Raw genomic sequence first — 17626 nt, 5'->3', positions numbered from 1 at the left:
TTACGCCTCATCTCACATCTTTTGAAGTATCTTTGAAGTACCGCGTATGTGAGCTCCCCATTTTTTAGATTCCACGTCATGTTAAAAAGATCTTAGACTTATGCAGTGTAGCTCATTGCTGTTAGTCCCACAGCAGTGGACCAATCAGAAGAGCTCGGAGGCGGGGCAAGTGTGTTTACAGGTGCTCAGTGGCTGTGTCCCGATACCTCATGCTTTATGATGTTTTTTTTTTTAAACCATTCTGAACTGTTACCTCCTGCACTTTCAGAAGCAAAGACGCATTCAGTGTGAATGAGCCCTAAGTCAAGCTTCTATCTAAAAGGAAGGTAGTTATATTAACAGTTAATTACCATGGTAACTTAATTTGTGAAACTAACCTAGTCAGGAGAAAAAAAATCTAGTTATTTATAGGACTGCAACTTTAAAATGGTTAATGAAATCTGTCTATCTAGAGATATTTGCACTCACATAAGTAACTCAGAGTCAACATACTCTTAGTAATTTAACTGTTCTGAAAGTCTGAGTTGAATGAACTAAGTTTAGCTGTTCTGAAACCACAAACTCAGAGTAAGTCAAGTCTGAGTTGAATGAACTAACTCAATTTAGCTGTTCTGAAACCACAAACTCAGAGTAAGTCAAGTCTGAGTTGAATGAACTTACTCAGTTTAGCTGTTCTGAAACCACAAACTCAGAATAAGTCAAGTCAGAGTTGATTGAACTTACTCAATTTAGCTGTTCTGAAACCACAAACTCAGAGTAAGTCAAGTCTGAGTTGAATGAACTTACTCAGTTTAGCTGTTCTGAAACCACAAACTCAGAATAAGTCAAGTCAGAGTTGATTGAACTTACTCAATTTAGCTGTTCTGAAACCACAAACTCAGAGTAAGTCAAGTCAGAGTTGATTGAACTTACTCAGTTTAGCTGTTCTGAAACCACAAAATCAGAGTAAGTCATCTGAGTTGAATGAACTAACTCAGTTTAGCTGTTCTGAAACCACAAACTCAAAGTAAGTCAAGTCTGAGTTGAATGAACTAAGCTTAGCTGTTCTGAAACCATAAACTCAGAGTAAGTCAAGTCTGAGTTGAATGAACTAACTCAATTTAGCTGTTTTGAAACCTCAAACTCAGAGTAAGTCAAGTCAAAGTTGGTTGAACTTACTCAATTTAGCTGTTCTGAAACCACAAACTCAGACTAAGTCAAGTCTGAGTTGAATGAACTTACTCAGTTTAGCTGTTCTGGAACCACAAATTCAGAGTAAGTCAAGTCTAAGTTGAATGAACTTACTCAGTTTACCTGTTCTGAAACCACAAATTCAGAGTAAGTCAAGTCAGAGTTGGTCGAACCTCCTTACTGAAACCAGCCCCAGTTCACCTGCCTATTGTGGACTGTTTTAGAATAATTTATTTGTATATTTTATTATATATAATTTTATTTTATGTATAGTTTATTTTATAACCTTTTCTCTTTTATTTTGTCCCTTTAAAATGTGGTGCTGCCATTGAAATCAGAAATTGTTTACATTTACACAATGCAATTTATTTGGTCATTGAAAATCTTTTCTTAGAACTTTAGTCAATTAATCAAAATTTACAGAGAATTAACAAAATCACAGATGCAAATTTGTATTGCATTTTACAAAAAACATGATATTTAATCGATCCAGATTTGTAAATTAATTGTTAGCGATGTTAATTCATGCTTATGTTTTTTTAATGGAACTAAATGTGCGTGCCTTTGAGAACTAGGCTGATGTTTTTGTTGTGATTGTGTTGTCATAGACATGTGATCATGATTATGCTTATGTGATGTTTATGTTCTCTCCCGAACACGAGTCTGTTATTCACAGCAGTGCTGGAGAGTGTGTGTTTGTTTGTGTGTGTTTGTTTTCTTTCACAGTTCACATGTCCTCTTCAGCTACTTCACACTAACATTTAAGTATGAATGCATGCTTGTTCATCCTCAATGTCCATGCATTATCCTGTTCCAGTGACCTATTTTCATAATAACGACATCTTTTCTCCCTCGAAGGATGTGATGAATTGGTATGTAATGTCCTTTCATTGTAATCTGTGTTTGGCTTGGCTGTTGCTGTATTAAGTGTTCGTCTGCAAATGGACACAATCATTTCATCATCCCTCTACAGCCACTTACAGACTCCAGTGAGCAAGGCCATCTGACTGATAAATGTGGATTATGCTTTTTATTGTTTTACAGTCATTGATAATAAGTGTAAACACTCTATGAAGAAGATAAAGAAAGCATTATAGTTCATTGCACAGTAGTTTAGAGAGTTATTAGTATCTCCTTGAGATCAAACTACTTATTTGCATGTACTGTTGTGGAGTATAAAAGACATGCTTTGCTTTTATTAATGTGCTGATGATATCATATAGATAACATTACTGATGATGTTATGATTTTTTTAAAGCTTGTGCTAATTTAAATGATACTTATTTAATGTCTTCATTTTATAATTTTGTTTTGAATTCATTTGTTCTTTAGTTCTCAGGATGATATTTGCAAGTCTAAATAAAATAGCATTTTGATTTAATTGCATAACCCAGATTTATACACTCACCGGCCACTTTATTTAGGTACAGCTTATTAGTACCGGGTTGGACCCCCTTTTGCCTTCAGAACTGGCTTAATCTCTGGCATAGATTCAACAAGGTACTGGAAATATTCCTCAGAGATTTTGGTCCATATTGACATGATAGCATCACGCAGTTGCTGCAGATTTGTCGGCTGCACATCCATGATGCGAATCTCTCGTTCCACCACATCCCAAAGGTGCTCTATTGGATTGAGATCTGGTGACTGTGTATGCCATTTGAGAACAGTGAACTTATTGTCATGTTTAAGAAACTAGTCCGAGATGATTCGCGCTTTATGGCAAGTTATCCTGCTGGAAGTAGCCATCAGAGCCACAGTACACTGTGGTCATAAAGGGATGGACATGGTCAGCAACAATACTCAGGTAGGCTGTGACGTTGACACGATGCTCAGTTGGTACTAATGGGCCCAAAGTGTGCCAAGAAAATATCCACCACCCCATTACACCACCACCACCAGCCTTAACTGTTGATACAAGGCAGGATGGATCCATGCTTTCATGTTGTTGACGCCAAATTCTGACCCTACCATCCGAATGTCGCAGCAGAAATCGAGACTCATCAGACCAGGCAACATTTTTCCAATCTTTTATTGTCCAAATTTTGTGAGCCTGTGCGAATTGTAGCCTCAGTTTCTTGTTCTTAGCTGACAGGAGTCGCACCCGGTGTGGTCTTCTGCTGCTGTAGCCCATCTGCCTCAAGGTTGGACGTTTTGTGCATTCAGAGAGGCTCTTCTGCATACCTCGGTTGTAACGAGTGGTTATTTGAGTTACTGTTGCCTTTTTATCAGATTGAACCAATCTGGTCATTTTCCTCTGACCTCTGGCATCAACAAGGCATTTCCGCCCACAGAACTGCCGCTCACTGTATAATTTCTCTTTTTTAGACCATTCTCTGCAAACCCTAGAGATTCTTGTGTGTGAGAATCCCAGTAGATCAACAGTTTCTGAAATACTCAGACCAGCCCATCTGGCACCAGACAACCATGCCACGTTTAAAATCACTCAAATCACCTTTGTTCCCCATTCTGATGCTCTGTTTGAATTGCAGCAGAGATCATCTTGACCATGTCTACATGCCTAAATGCATTGAGTTGCTGTCCTGTGATGGGCGTAATTTGCATTAACGAGCAGTTGGAGAAGTGTGCCTAATAAAGTGGCCAATGAGTGTATTATATCTAATTGTGCACATTAATAATAACTTTTTTTAAGTGCCATAAACTTAATATTAACGTGCCTTAAACTTATTGCCATAAACTTTTTTCACTTGTTTTATTTAAGACATTTATCTAGGCTTTGCAAATGTGCATGTTGTTAATATAATCTTACAGATAAATATGTGACTTTTTTCCTCATAAAATATCACTTAAGTCATGTTTTATGTTTTTAATATGTTCATTTTTAGGCTGCGTGAACTTGCATGTTTATATATGACGTCTTCCAGGTAGCTATCTCGCTATTTAATAAAATCAGACAATTTCTGGTCACATTTGTTTTAATAAATTCCTGCTTTTGTTTTCAACGTTTCTATCGCTGTTTTAATATTTTGGGGGGGCTCTCAGCAGGACATTTTCTATTCTACATAAATGTGCAAATGTATTTATAATGCATCAATATTGTTAACAATTTTTAAGAAATGTCCCTGTTTTTATTTTCCTTTCAATTTTAACCTTTTCATTGTGTTTATATTTTCTTTTCTTGGTCTCCCAAGGGGACAGTTTCTAGGCTATTTGAATGTTTATTAATAGCATCTTCCAGACAGCCTCTATTTTATTATAATAAAATATGACTCAAGCCCTGTGCCTCCTCTTATCTGGGCTGGCCAGAGGGAAGGCCACATGAGTTCATGCTTCTCTGTTGCCCTGCCATCCTATTGGTCCCTGTGGGATATAAACATGCAAAGCTTCTAGTTCACTTCTTAAAGTGTCTGAGACTTTATATTGGATACACACCTGCATATCTCGAGGTATCTGCAGAAGTCATGTTTTTCTCCAGGAGAATTAAGGAGAGATGGCAGCTGACGCCCAAATACAGCTTTGACCTGGTAAAAAAAAAGACATGTGCCCTGTGGTTATAATGTTTGTGTGTGGCTGAGTGACTTGTACTTAAGTGCACTCGACATGAAGAATGTGGTTATGTTTACAGCAGCTGGGGCTTTCTAGGTTTGGTATTTAGACGGTAAAATCTAGACACTTGTTTTTGCAGTAGTCTAGTGTTGTTATATTAGGAATACAGTTGCGGTCTGTGTAGTATGTACTTGCTAGTATTCATGACGTGCATACCGTTTGTTTGGGTGCAGCTTTGAGCTTTGAAGGTTGGTTTTCTACATAAAAAGTAAGCCTTCTCTTTTAAAGTGTTGCATTTGTATCATAAGCACAAGGATATTGAACGAAATTGGGTCGCGATGTTTTGTTAAAATGCTAATATATCGTTAACTTGACGCTTTTATGGCGCGAAATGTTTGTAAACATATCGAAGTTCAGCGCGGCGTTTTGTTATTACTCTTCATCCTGACCTCCTCGATGTCGTTGCATTAGAAAAGCTATTTAAAGCACTTGTTTTTTTGTGGTAAACATACAAATGTACGTTGAGAACATTGAAGATATATGCGCAAATATGTGGTAATTTATGCCTGACGGAGATATGCGTTTGGATGTGTCGGGGTGGGCAAATGAGGACTTCTGGGTAATGTAGTTTTTTAAATATGATACAAAACGTAAGTGATATTTTCGACATGTATAATGTGTAAACATTTTGCTGATAAAGGGATGAAGGCTCAGTGGTTTGTAGGATATATAATTTAAAGATTTATAATGAAAGAGAGCCTGTAAGCGCAGTCTAAAATCTTCATATAAAACATGGGTCTTAAACTCAGTTCCTGGAGGGCCGCAGCTTTGCACAGTTTTGCTCCAACCCTAATCAAACACAACTGGTGCAAGGTGTTCGAGACTCTTTTGAACACCTTCATTATTTGGATCAGCTGTGTTTGATTAGGGTTGATGCAAAACTGTGCAGAGCTGTGGCCCTCCAGGAATTGAGTTTGAGACCCATGATCTAAAATGAGCATTTTTCCTGTGTGCTGGTTCAGTATTTTCACATTTATGGCGATTTAATACATCCTTTTTTTGCCTTTTAAAGTGAAATATCTTAACATAAAAACAGTAATCTGAGAAAAATGCTTATTTTGTTAGAAAATTTCTGATTATTTCTATTATTTTGTGACTTCTCTATGATCCTTAAAGGGATAGTTCAGCCAAAAAAGAAAATTTCCTTCACTGTTTATTCACCCTCAAGTGATCAGAATTTCTCAAAATATTTTCCTTTGTGTTTAACAGAAGAAAATAAGTCGTAAAGGTTTGAAACAATTGGAGGGTGAGTAAATTATGACAGAACGTTAACTTTTTTGTGAACTATCCCCTTATATACTGTCTTTTATGTCCGTATGATTCTTGTTTTAAATATGCTTGGCAGCATTTTGTTTTCTATAATGATCTGATAATATTTCTTCCTAATTTAAAATAAAAGTAGCCTATTGTAATTTCTCAAATACTGTTATTTCAGCTCCTCTATTTATACACTAAAATAGATATTTGCTGCAAGTTCAAACCACTAATGTAAACTTAGTTGAAACCACAATTCTTTTGTGTTTTTTGGGGACAACTTAATTGTTTTAAGTTCAATCTACCTAAATTTGTAAAAACGATTGAGCTAACTTAATTGAAGGTGCTAGGACAACATGAAAGAAATGTGTGGAACCCAGTATTTTTTTTTATACTGTAGGTTAGACAGACAGCCGATTTCTGATTAAGGTTTTCCTGTAATGCTGCGAAAATCTTCAACTTTCATGAAAAACTGTTTTGTTTGCTGCTTTGAGACGTGGCAGCTGGTGTGGGGAGTGTTTCGCAGATGTCTTTTCGTGACGCATGATCTGTCTTTGAGACTGTGCCATTTGATCTCGTCAGGTGAATCTTGTTAGATTAAGCTGATTCGAGGCACATGAGACTCTGATGCACGTCTGATGTAAACACATGGCTCGGTGCAAACCTTCCCAGTCATTTTATTATTTATTTATTTTTAATAATTGCAGGTTTTATTTTGGACTTCTCATTTAAGTTTTTATTATTAAATGTTTTAAAGTTACTAACCATTCCTCCCTTCTTGAACTCCCTGGTCCCTTGCATCTCCAAATTGGTCAATTCTAGCAGAAAAGGAGTTTTTACTGCATCTCTTCTACCCCCTAATAATTCTTTGATGTCAGGCAGTTTCTCATGCAACACCACTATATTCTGTCTGTGCATTAGGTAGTTTCTGTGGCCGAGTACTACCGGCGGATAGATGCGCTAAACAGCGAGGACCTGCGCTCGCTCTGCAAACGTCTTCAGGTGCCACATGCTCAGATCCACATCACAAAGGCCACATCGTGTCTGTTGATTAAGGGGCATGAACATGACTATTAGACTGAGATAATTCGAGACATATATTTAAAAAAAAAAAAGACTATCCTACTGTTCAGTTGCATTACAGACCGCATAACAGCATTTGTTCCCCTAGATCAGCAGATCAGACTGGCCTTTATGAAGTGTGGAATAATAAAACTGGCCCTGAGCTGCTGAAATACTGCCATTTTTATTTGAAATGACTCTTAAGGCTTATAGAATTACTGCAGTAGTACTGAAATTGAGTATCTGTCAACTGTGATTTTCATCCAGATGACAAGATAAGTTGTACGGTGTATGAGGTAGCGTCGAATGAAATGAAACAAATACATTTTCATAGGAAGCAATTAGTCACATGCTGTTCCCCAGCGAGTCTTCCAGAAGCGTTTGATTAAATGCTATGAATCTGAGGAAAAGTTGTTGCATTTAACTGCAGTGCTTGTTCTGACTTCAGACAGCCATCATCACACTTATGAAGTCAACATGAAATTGCAATTAACCTGATATGCTTTATTAGGACTCTGTCCTGCTCTTTCCCGTAAAATTGCCAAATTAACCTATTTTAAAGGAGTTCCCTTACAATAATAAAACACGTATTTCTTCTAATGTACATTACAGTGCCAGCTTTCCTCATCGCCAACCTGATTTCACCATGTAGGACATGTTCCTGGATTAACATCAATGTTGATCCTGGAACAACATTCCAATCAGCCAATCAGAATTAAGGGATATGTTTACAGTTTAGGCTTACGGTTAGGTTTATGCACTTCTACATAATTGTTATCCAACTGTTATTCCCCTCTGATTCTGGGAATAATTTACAGTTATGGTTGGGTTTAATGGTAGGGAATATGCGTGGATTACATTTTCAAACAAAAATGATGTTCCAGGGTCAACATAGATGTTAATCCAGGATCACATCGTACTTGGCAAAATCATGACATACTCGACGTGTCAGAATATTGTCTTCTCAACATGTCGACAACACAAACTAAACTCTCTAATTCACCAGCTACAATTACTATGCTTGAGGTTAAAATTTTTACTAGCACCGATGATGACCATTAGCTGGCATTATATGCAGATTTATCACAATCATAATGAAATAATGACTGCTATTCAGTTCAGAATCTTTCAGGAGACAATAATAATAATAATAATAATAATAAGCATAAAAAATGATCTTTAAAAAATCTAAATATTAAAGACTACATGAATCCAAATCTTCAGCATAAGTGGTCATTAACACAGAACCAGTTTTTCCATTCCAAAGTTCTACTTTTTTATTGTTTTTCTATGTAAACATGTTTACGTAATGGTGCGTGACCATTACACTCATGTCTTGCATCTTTTGCATTGCTTTACACTTCTGTTGTCATGATTCTGGAATTCGGTACCAACCGATACTGAAATATTAAAAAGTTCTTTAACACTGCTGACATTCTTAAACACCTCGGACCAATTTAAAGCCGCGATTCATCAGCGCATTACTTTCATGTCAGCTGATGGATGTGACTTTAAAACACTCCAGTGTCCCTGTATCTGTAGTTACACTCAGTACACAGCGGTGAGTTCGGTGAACTGATGACCTTCACGGCCAATCACAGTCATTTCTGTTGAACATGTGAACACAATGGCAAACCAGCGGTGTTTAAGAACGCTCTCAACAGAGCTCAAATGTTCGCGAAAAATTGCCTTTTTTTTTTTTTTCTTTTTCAGTATCGATTGGTATCGAATTCCAGTATCGTGACAACCCTACTTCACACATGAGCATCCTTTTTTAAGATGCTATGTCACGTTAAAAGAATTGCAATTTTAACTGTACATGCAGTGCTGTTCATCAATGTCAGTTCCAAAGCAGTGGACCGGTCAGGAGACGGTGCACTTTAGTGAACTTCTATTGAAAAATGTTTATTTGAAACTATTTTGCCATTAAATAAAACAGACGTCATGCCAAACTTCTACTGTAAACGAAAACTTGGAATGCTTGTCCCAACTCCAAGTTCTTCTGGTTGGTCTACTGCTTTGGAACTGGCATTGATGAACGTGTAAAAGTTGAAATTTGTCTTAAAAATGTGTATCTCATATATGAGGTGCTGCAGAAGACGCAAGATGTGAGAATAATAGTCAAGCAAGTCCATCAAGTGTGTGTTTACATAGAAAAACAATGGAAAAGTAACAAATTGGAATGGAAAAAAACCCATTTTGTGCCCATAAGGCTACCTGATAAAATGTTTAATAGTCTGAAATCAATAAGATAATCTAAACCAAATCGATTGTAAATGTCATTTCGTGTTGACTTTGAAAGGAAAATCATTCCTGAAAGTGTGCTGATGAGGTCTTACTAACCCTATTACATGCAAACATAATAAACGCGCAAATATCCAAGAGTGTTTTACTTAATACATTGTTCAAAATCTACAGAAAACTCCCGCAAATATCAACTCCAAATCTGATATTTGTGGATTGTACTTTTTTATTAAGTCGTCCTTGGATATTTGCCTTTGTTTGCATTGCTCTTGGCGAACGACCCAGTTTTTCTGCTAACATCTACTCCTGTGCTTTACTACAGTTACACTATTCATATCTTTAACCTGTGTTATATACCTTCCCGAATTAATACTCCTTGGTAGATTTCCCTGCCAGCCAAACCTCGCTGATCTCCATCCATCATTGTTTCCCTGTCTACATCAGTGGTGTTGTACTGATGTAGAAGCACACATTGCCTGATTCCTTTGGGCTGATGAATGTGTGTCGCCGTCTGCTTCATTCCTCATGTCATGCTGTTGTGTCCTGTAGTTTGACTTTCTCCTTTATTGAGCTGTATTGTTCACGATGGCCTCAGTGGAGGGACGTGGTACTATTTCAAAATTTTGCAGATGTTCTCTTACCTTGACAGGACAGCTTGAATTGAATATTATAGATGACTCTGATTAATGTCATTTAATATATTTGTTGACAGACTGATAGACAGACAGAGAGCTTAATGGATAGACAGACATATTGATGGATAAATATACAGATAGAGAGAGGGACATAGAAGGATGGATAGTCAGATATAGAGTCAGACAGCTGGATAGATAGACAGTCATGGTTGGATTGATAGATAGGCAGGCAGGCAGACAGAACAATGGAGATAGATAGATAGATAGATAGATAGATAGATAGATAGATAGATAGATAGATGCCGATAAATGGATACATAATCAAATGGATGGATGGCTAGACAGATGGATGGATAAACAAATAGACAAACAAATGGATAGACCGACAGACAGACCTCTTAATGGATAGATAGACCGATGCATAGATGGATAAATATACAGATAAACAGACATATAAAGATGGATAAGATGGACAGACAGATGAAGATAGATGGATAGACAGTCAAATAGACTGAAGTATAGACAGTCAGATGGATGGATGAACAGATAGACAGACAGATGGATAGATAAACAGAACAACAGACAAAATAATAGACCGATGGATAGACTCTGAAAGAAAGATGGATGGCAGCATGGACAGAGAAAGACAGAAGCAGACATAGATGGATATAGATAGATAGGTGGATGAATAGATAGACAGACACATAGATGGATAAACATTCAGACAGACAAACAGGCAGAAGGATGGATAGACAGATAGAGAGATAGATACAGTCAGGATGATTGGATAAATCGACAGACAGACAGACAGACAGATGGAGATAGATGGATAGAAAGATAGTCAAATGGACTAATGGATAGATGGATGGATGGATGGATGGATGGATGGATGGATGGATGGATGGGTGAACAAATAGATAGACGAATGGAAAGACAAAGACAGACAGATAAATAGATGGTACAACTGACAAAATGATAGACCGATGGATAGACTCGGATGGATAGATGGACAGAGACAGAAGCAAACAGATGGATAGACATAAAAAAGATAAGTGGATGGATAGACTAGGATAGATACAAAGACTGAAAGCTAGAGAGCAAGAGTAAGACAGAATGAGAACAAGATAAACAGACAGACAGAGAGAATAATAGATAAATCTAATCTGTTACCAAGGTAAGGTCAATATACAATAGAGCCATTCAAAAGTTTGAACCCATCTACACTGTCCTCTCAACGTAAGACTGTATTTGTGAGATTTTGAGAAACTGGCAGTGGGCTTTATATTTACCAATCCTTTTCCTTCTTTTCTTCAGATTACAACCAAGGAAGAAGTGAACTCCAAACTGATGGTGAAGAGCGACCCCGAGCCTGAAACATTCAGACCCAATCTCACCGAGCCCAGTGTCCTGCTGCAGCCCGAGCACATCGAGAAGGCAAGTTATACAGTAATATCAATATGCTGACCTCATCGCTTAACTCTGATAGCCTCATAGAGCAAGAAAACCCTGCTTTGTCCTCAGGCCAGCTCTCCTGGGACCCCTGTGGCATTTCTATTGTCTGTCTGTGGCATTTCCGCAGTATAATTGGCTCCCGGAGGCTTTTATTTTTAGTTCGCCTTTACTTTAAAGTTGCTATAGCTCATTCTGATTGTTTGAGGGCATTTCTTTATTTAATTCTAACCTGTAACTCCCCCAATCCTCAGCTGGCCAAGCATCTGCCCCCCAGGACCATCGGCTACCCCTGGTCCCTGGCATTCAGCACATCCAAACACGGCATGAGCATGAAGAGCCTGTACCGCGCCATGCAGAGCCAGGACTCTCCGGTGCTCATGGTCATCAAGGACAGCGATGGACAGGTACGACTAATCCTTCTGGGTTTTAAGTTATTTTAGATGAAATCAGAGAGCTCTCTTATCCTCCATAGACGGCAACTGTTACAGGATGTTGAAAGTACCCAGCTGGGACACAACGTTAGTATTAGGTTAGATTTAGGTCGTGACGTCGGGTGACCAAAATTCAATGTCTAGTCAGCATCTAAGGACAATGTTATTTTGATGTCCAATCACGATGTCAGATGACGTTGATATTTGGTTGATTTAAAAGTGTCCAAAATCCAACGTCGAAGCAACATCTTAAACTAACGTCATATTGACGTCAAATACTGACATTTGTTTACCAGGTATGGCAACCAAAATCCAACGTCTAATAGACGTCATAGTGGCAATGTCCAAACAATGTTAAGCTGTAACATCATTAGACATTGATATTTGGTTTGCTTTAGGTTGGATGTTGACATTGATCTGATGGTGGGTTCTGATGTCAACACGATTTTCATTTCCAAACAAAATGGAACATCTTCATGACTTTGGGGTACAATGCCAATCTTGTTGACTTCCTGTGCGTGCTGGGTAGAGATGGGTTGTTCGGTTCATTTTGAACAAATCTTTTAGGTGACTTGAGAATGATGAGTCCTCTCAGGGAGTAATTTGTTCATTGGCGCATGCGCACTTTTCTGCAGGTAGAAGGTGCGCACTTTTCTGGGGTAGAAGATTAGTTCCTTTTTCGAGTTTTCTATCAGGTTTGAGTCATTCGTTCATCACTTAAAAAAGACAGAAGCCAATCATATGCAGTCAGAGGCAGACAAATATTCGATCTGTTCATTTCTTGAGTCGTTGGTTTTGAGTCATCTCTTTACATGCTGTCACGTGATGAACGAACGACTCAAAAACCTGAAGACTCAAAAGATGAATTAATCATGGGTCCTTTTGGCTCAGACTGTGTGCTTTGGTTAAGCTTTAATGGGACTGTCAGTGTCACATAAATGAATGAATCAATCATGGACAAAAGTGCCAGGTAAACAATGAATGATTATTTTCTCTTTCCTATGGCAGTCTAGTTATTGATTGTTTGTAGTGTGATCAACATTTGGGCTAGTTGTAGATGTTGCAACTTGCAACATTTTAATAATATTTTGGCAAATTGAAGGAAATGACTCGAAAAAAGATGAGTCTCAATGAACGAGTCAGTAAAATGATCTTCCCATCACTAGGAAAGGAAAAGTCAAGGAAAGGAAATAAAAACATTGTCAAAACATGTCATGTGACTTCAGTGGTTCAATTGTAATCATACTAAGCTTCGAGAATTTGTATGTGCCAATGACCTTGTTTGCCTATATCTTGTCTGTCGCATCAGTTAGTCATGGTGTGCATTTATTACAGGCATTATGATGTATTGCAATAGAGTCAGCAGCACAACAATTAAGTGCTGATTTGCCTGTAGTAAATGAGCACCCTAATTTAACACTGAAGATATAGGCAGTGTTGTTTTTACAGTTTTTTTTTTTTGTTTGTTTTTGTTTTTTTGGTGCACAAAACTGTTCTTGGAGCTTCGAATGATTACAGTTAAAAAACTGAAGTCACATGGACTGTTTTTATAATGTTTTTGGTTTCTTTTATAGAAATAAAGTGGTCGCAGAACTTAGATTTCATCTAAAATATTTTAATTAGTATTCTAAATGGTCTCAAGGGATAGGAGAGAAATTAGTGTGTAATTAATAACAATTTTTTTGGGTGAAGTAACCCTTTAAGTTTTGCATTGTTGTTGGTGGGGCTTTTTGTATAAAATATTTAAACATTTTTTGTCTTTTTTTTTTTTTTTATAAAGCTGTTTGGAGCCCTCGCTTCACAACCATTCAAAGTCAGCGACGGCTTCTATGGCACAGGAGAGACGTTTGTTTTTACCTTCTATCCAGAGTTTGAGGTGGGAATACTTGGAAGATATAATGTGATTTAAAGCATTTATTTATTCCAATTTTTTAAAAACGAATATAAAAATGCATGTCTACTTTTTTGGTGTTTGGTTTAAAAAAATTATTTTTAATTGCACAAGATTAAGACTAATGAATAATTATACATAAAAAATAATTCAATTGTGTAAACTCCAGTTTGTTGTTGAAATGTAGAAAATAGATGGGTAATATGTAATAGTACCAAACAATGGTTAAAATAACACTGTATTTGTTCAGTGTATATATATGCACACTGGAATGAAAGATTGGGTTGTTTGTTTGTTTTCTTTGTGAGATTGATCACATTTGATTCACCACACTGACCAAAAGAGGGATGAAGGAAACTTCTGGGTAAAGGGTTTCATGGATAGTCATGTCATTTGGCTCTAATCTCTCGTCATTATATATATATATATATGCACACTGGAATGAAGGATTGGGTTGTTTGTTTGTTTGTTTGTTTTCTTGTCTAATATATATATATATATATATATATATATATATATATATATATATATATATATATATATATAGCCTGTTCCTGGCTTGGATTTTAACATAGTTCAACAACTTGATCCTTTCCAGGTCTTCAAATGGACTGGTGATAACATGTTCTTCATTAAAGGAGATATGGATTCCTTAGCTGTTGGTGGCGGAGGGTGTGTAAAATCTCCACATATATGCACGTCATGATTTTGCCAAGTACGATGCGAACCTGGAAAAACATCTATGTTGATCCTGGAACATAATTTTTGATGGAAAATGTAATCCACACATAATCCCTACCATTAAACCCATCCATAACTGTAAATGATTTCCAAAATCAGAGGGGAATAACTAACAATGAAGTAGAAGTGCATAAACCTAACCGAAGGCCTAAACTTAACATTAACTGTAAACATATCCCTTAATTCTGATTGGCTGATTGGAATGTTGTCCCAGGATCAACATAGATGTTAATCCAGGAACATGTCCAACTTGGTGAAATCAGGTTGGCGCCACATATAGATTTTAATAATTATATACACATATAAAGTCTCAAGTCATTTGTAATTTTCTCCTTTCAGTGGTGAATTTGGCCTGTGGTTGGACGGCGATCTCTATCACGGCAGAACTCACTCATGTAAGACCTTCGGAAACCCAATGCTCTCCAAAACAGAGGACTTCTTTGTGCAGGACATCGAAATATGGGCTTTTGAATAACACACACCTCATGGGACCCAGTGTAAGATAAACTGGGGGCACACTACTAAACCCCCCATAACTGATTGTACACACTCCACTTGGCTCCTAAGAAGCCCTGATACACAAAACGCACAGCAGTGTACATTTGCACTTCATTTCTGGACGTGGTCAGCATGGGCGGGCGATCTTGACCAAAAACGAAAGGTTCATTTGTGAATTAAGAACAAGTTTTTAACCCATTTGCAGCCTGAGGTCTTCAAGTCTTGAGGATAAGGAAGTGCGCGAATGGTTTTCCAGAATGTTTCCAAAATAAATGCAGCTCCAGAGTTTTCGGAGAGCAAAACGTTGGGATTTCTTGATCAGCTGTAGCGTTGCGTCTGTTTTTAAGCACTTTAAGTATCTAACCTCAAAATCCCTGTTATTAAAACGTCCAATCAGTGCGCTAACACAGGCTCTATATAATCAAAAGCCACAACTTTTAATGTAATTCTCAGTACCGTGTTGCTGTATTAAAAAAAATAACGTGGCGTAACATGCGAAATTAACGTGTGGTGCTCTTTAATTTCAATATGCTTTCCCGTAAGTCCTTCGTTTTGTCTGGGAGTGCAGTAGTTACGCCTGGAGATATGTATAAAAAGCCATTTTGGATGGAATAAATATATATATACATATATAAATACATATAGCAATTATATATTTATACCTTTATTAGTGTACCGTGTACATAACTACTTCCCCGTATTGCTGTTAAGTGTGACAGTGGTATGGTGCGCGCTACTGTCCTTGACTTACATTTTTCCTTGTAAATTTGTTCCAATAAATACAATTTCTATATGCACATGACGACATAAATGCTAATCTAAAGTGAACAGGGAGTAACCGATCCTTTGAGATTGGTTTTTCATGTCAACTGTAGCCTAGTAGCCGTATATAAGGTGACCCGGGCTGATGAAATGGCAAGTCTCCGGGGTTTACGGATGTCTGATATCAGCGATGAGGAGGAGGAACACGAGGCACGGCGACACAAGTTCTTGAAGAAAATCAGTGGCTGTTTTAGCAGTATTCTGACTTGAAGTTGAAGCCGAGAGAGATGCCAGCTGAAAGCGTGCCCAAACATTTGACCCGACTGTGTGCGTCTGTTGTCGGAGCAGGTGTCGTGTGGGGAAGGTCTGATGTTCTCCGCATGATGTGAGATCTTGGAGCTCAAGGACTCGGACGTCCCTCTGGGTCCACCTGCACATTCCTGGTCTTCCAGTATTCGATGGAAGCTCCAAGAAATGTTATTAGTTCCCTTGAAGGTTCATAACAGATCATGTATCCATGTATTTATCACAATAAAGTCTATGTAAGAATGGTGGCTTTGTGTTTTGAGTGTGTTTATGTAGTTTGCACGCAGAATCAGGTTGCAATAGGTAGCAAGTTTGACGTTTGACCACCAGAACACTGCTTCATTTGAGTGCTTTGTGCATTAATTTACAATATTATCAAATATTTTCATTAGTCTCTTCATATTTCCCAGCAGTTTCCAAAGAGTCCTGGTAATTCTTCATGTTGACTAATAGAAATCTGACTGAAGATGACCTACTAGCTATATATCTATGACATATTTTACACAGTTAACAATGTATAATTTTTTTGCCTTTAAAATTTTGTCAGAATGTCAAATTGTGAGCATTTGCCGATGTGTTTTAAGTTTCAATAGATCCTGCAAATTTGCCAGTAGATCAATTGAAAGCTGCTTGGTTTTAATAAGTCCTCTGTGTGAGTGGTGCTTGGTGTTTTTATTACACTATTTTGGCCCCAAAATTGCCCAATTTTATGTGACCAGATCTCGCAAATGCCATGTTTGTTTAGAAGATGAACTCTGTGAGAGGTGCTCTGTTCATCCCAAAACTAATAATGATAAAGCTTTTTTGTCTGCAGAATGCTGTAAAACATTTGCTAATGTAAACCATGTCTTAAACATTTTTGATCCACCCGATGCTTTCATTTTAAAATGTGTAAGTTTTGCATGACATTTTCATATCATATTTATGTGTTCATGTTGGTCCAACGCTATCAATTAGTAATTTTTGAATTAATTAATTAATATGAATTTGCATGATATCATTCCTGAATTTTAGTAGGATTTGCTCATCCCCCAATGATGGTTGGGTTTAGGACAGGGCTGCACAATACATGGAAAAATATACAGTATTGTTGTTGAGTGTTGCATTAATGATATTTGTAACAATGTAACTAACTTGCAAAATGCTATTTAATCAGCAATTTCAAAATAAATATATATATATATATATATATATATATATATATATATATATATATATATAATGTATATGTGTATAATGTATATGTGAATATATATATTTATATATACATATATATGTGTGTGTGTGTGTGTGTGTGTATATATATATATATATATATATATATATATATATATATATATATATATATATATATATAAATTCTAATTCTTATTGGCTATTGTCATTTTACTCTCATGTCTCCTGTCATTAGTATTTATTTTCAGCTCTTGGTTTAGCTAACAGCACAAGATATTAAAGGCCCCATCTGATTGGTCAGATTTCAGAGAATCACCGCTGGCCGATTTGGGCCCTATGCAATTATTTTTGGTAGGCCCCCTTCATTGTTGCAAACTAAAGTGAAACCCAGGGTTGGGGGGGATGGTTGAGTTGCAAATGAAAGTGAAGTGAAATAT

The 17626-nt window shown here is 37.1% G+C and overlaps 1 protein-coding gene across 2 annotated transcripts in view; it reads left to right on the top strand.

Annotated features, from left to right (window-relative positions):
- oxr1b (oxidation resistance 1b) overlaps positions 1 to 16261 on the top strand; it is a 110879-nt gene extending 94618 nt beyond the window's left edge. Inside the window, exons 12-17 of one of the 2 annotated variants that reach the window (XM_056479533.1) lie at positions 6913 to 6993; positions 11247 to 11366; positions 11636 to 11788; positions 13596 to 13691; positions 14305 to 14378; positions 14787 to 16261. In XM_056479533.1, the coding sequence (XP_056335508.1) occupies positions 6913 to 6993; positions 11247 to 11366; positions 11636 to 11788; positions 13596 to 13691; positions 14305 to 14378; positions 14787 to 14922 (660 nt within the window). In that variant the 3' untranslated portion in view covers positions 14923 to 16261. The remainder of the gene's footprint in view (positions 1 to 6912; positions 6994 to 11246; positions 11367 to 11635; positions 11789 to 13595; positions 13692 to 14304; positions 14379 to 14786) is intronic. The other variant, XM_056479534.1, reaches the window with a different exon arrangement.
- Positions 16262 to 17626: the final 1365 nt, after the last annotated feature.

Source organism: Danio aesculapii, chromosome 19, assembly GCF_903798145.1.
Source record: "Danio aesculapii chromosome 19, fDanAes4.1, whole genome shotgun sequence".
Lineage (NCBI taxonomy): Eukaryota > Metazoa > Chordata > Actinopteri > Cypriniformes > Danionidae > Danio > Danio aesculapii.
Note: the sequence above shows the minus strand (reverse complement) of the source record. Positions and strands in the feature narration are given on the sequence as shown.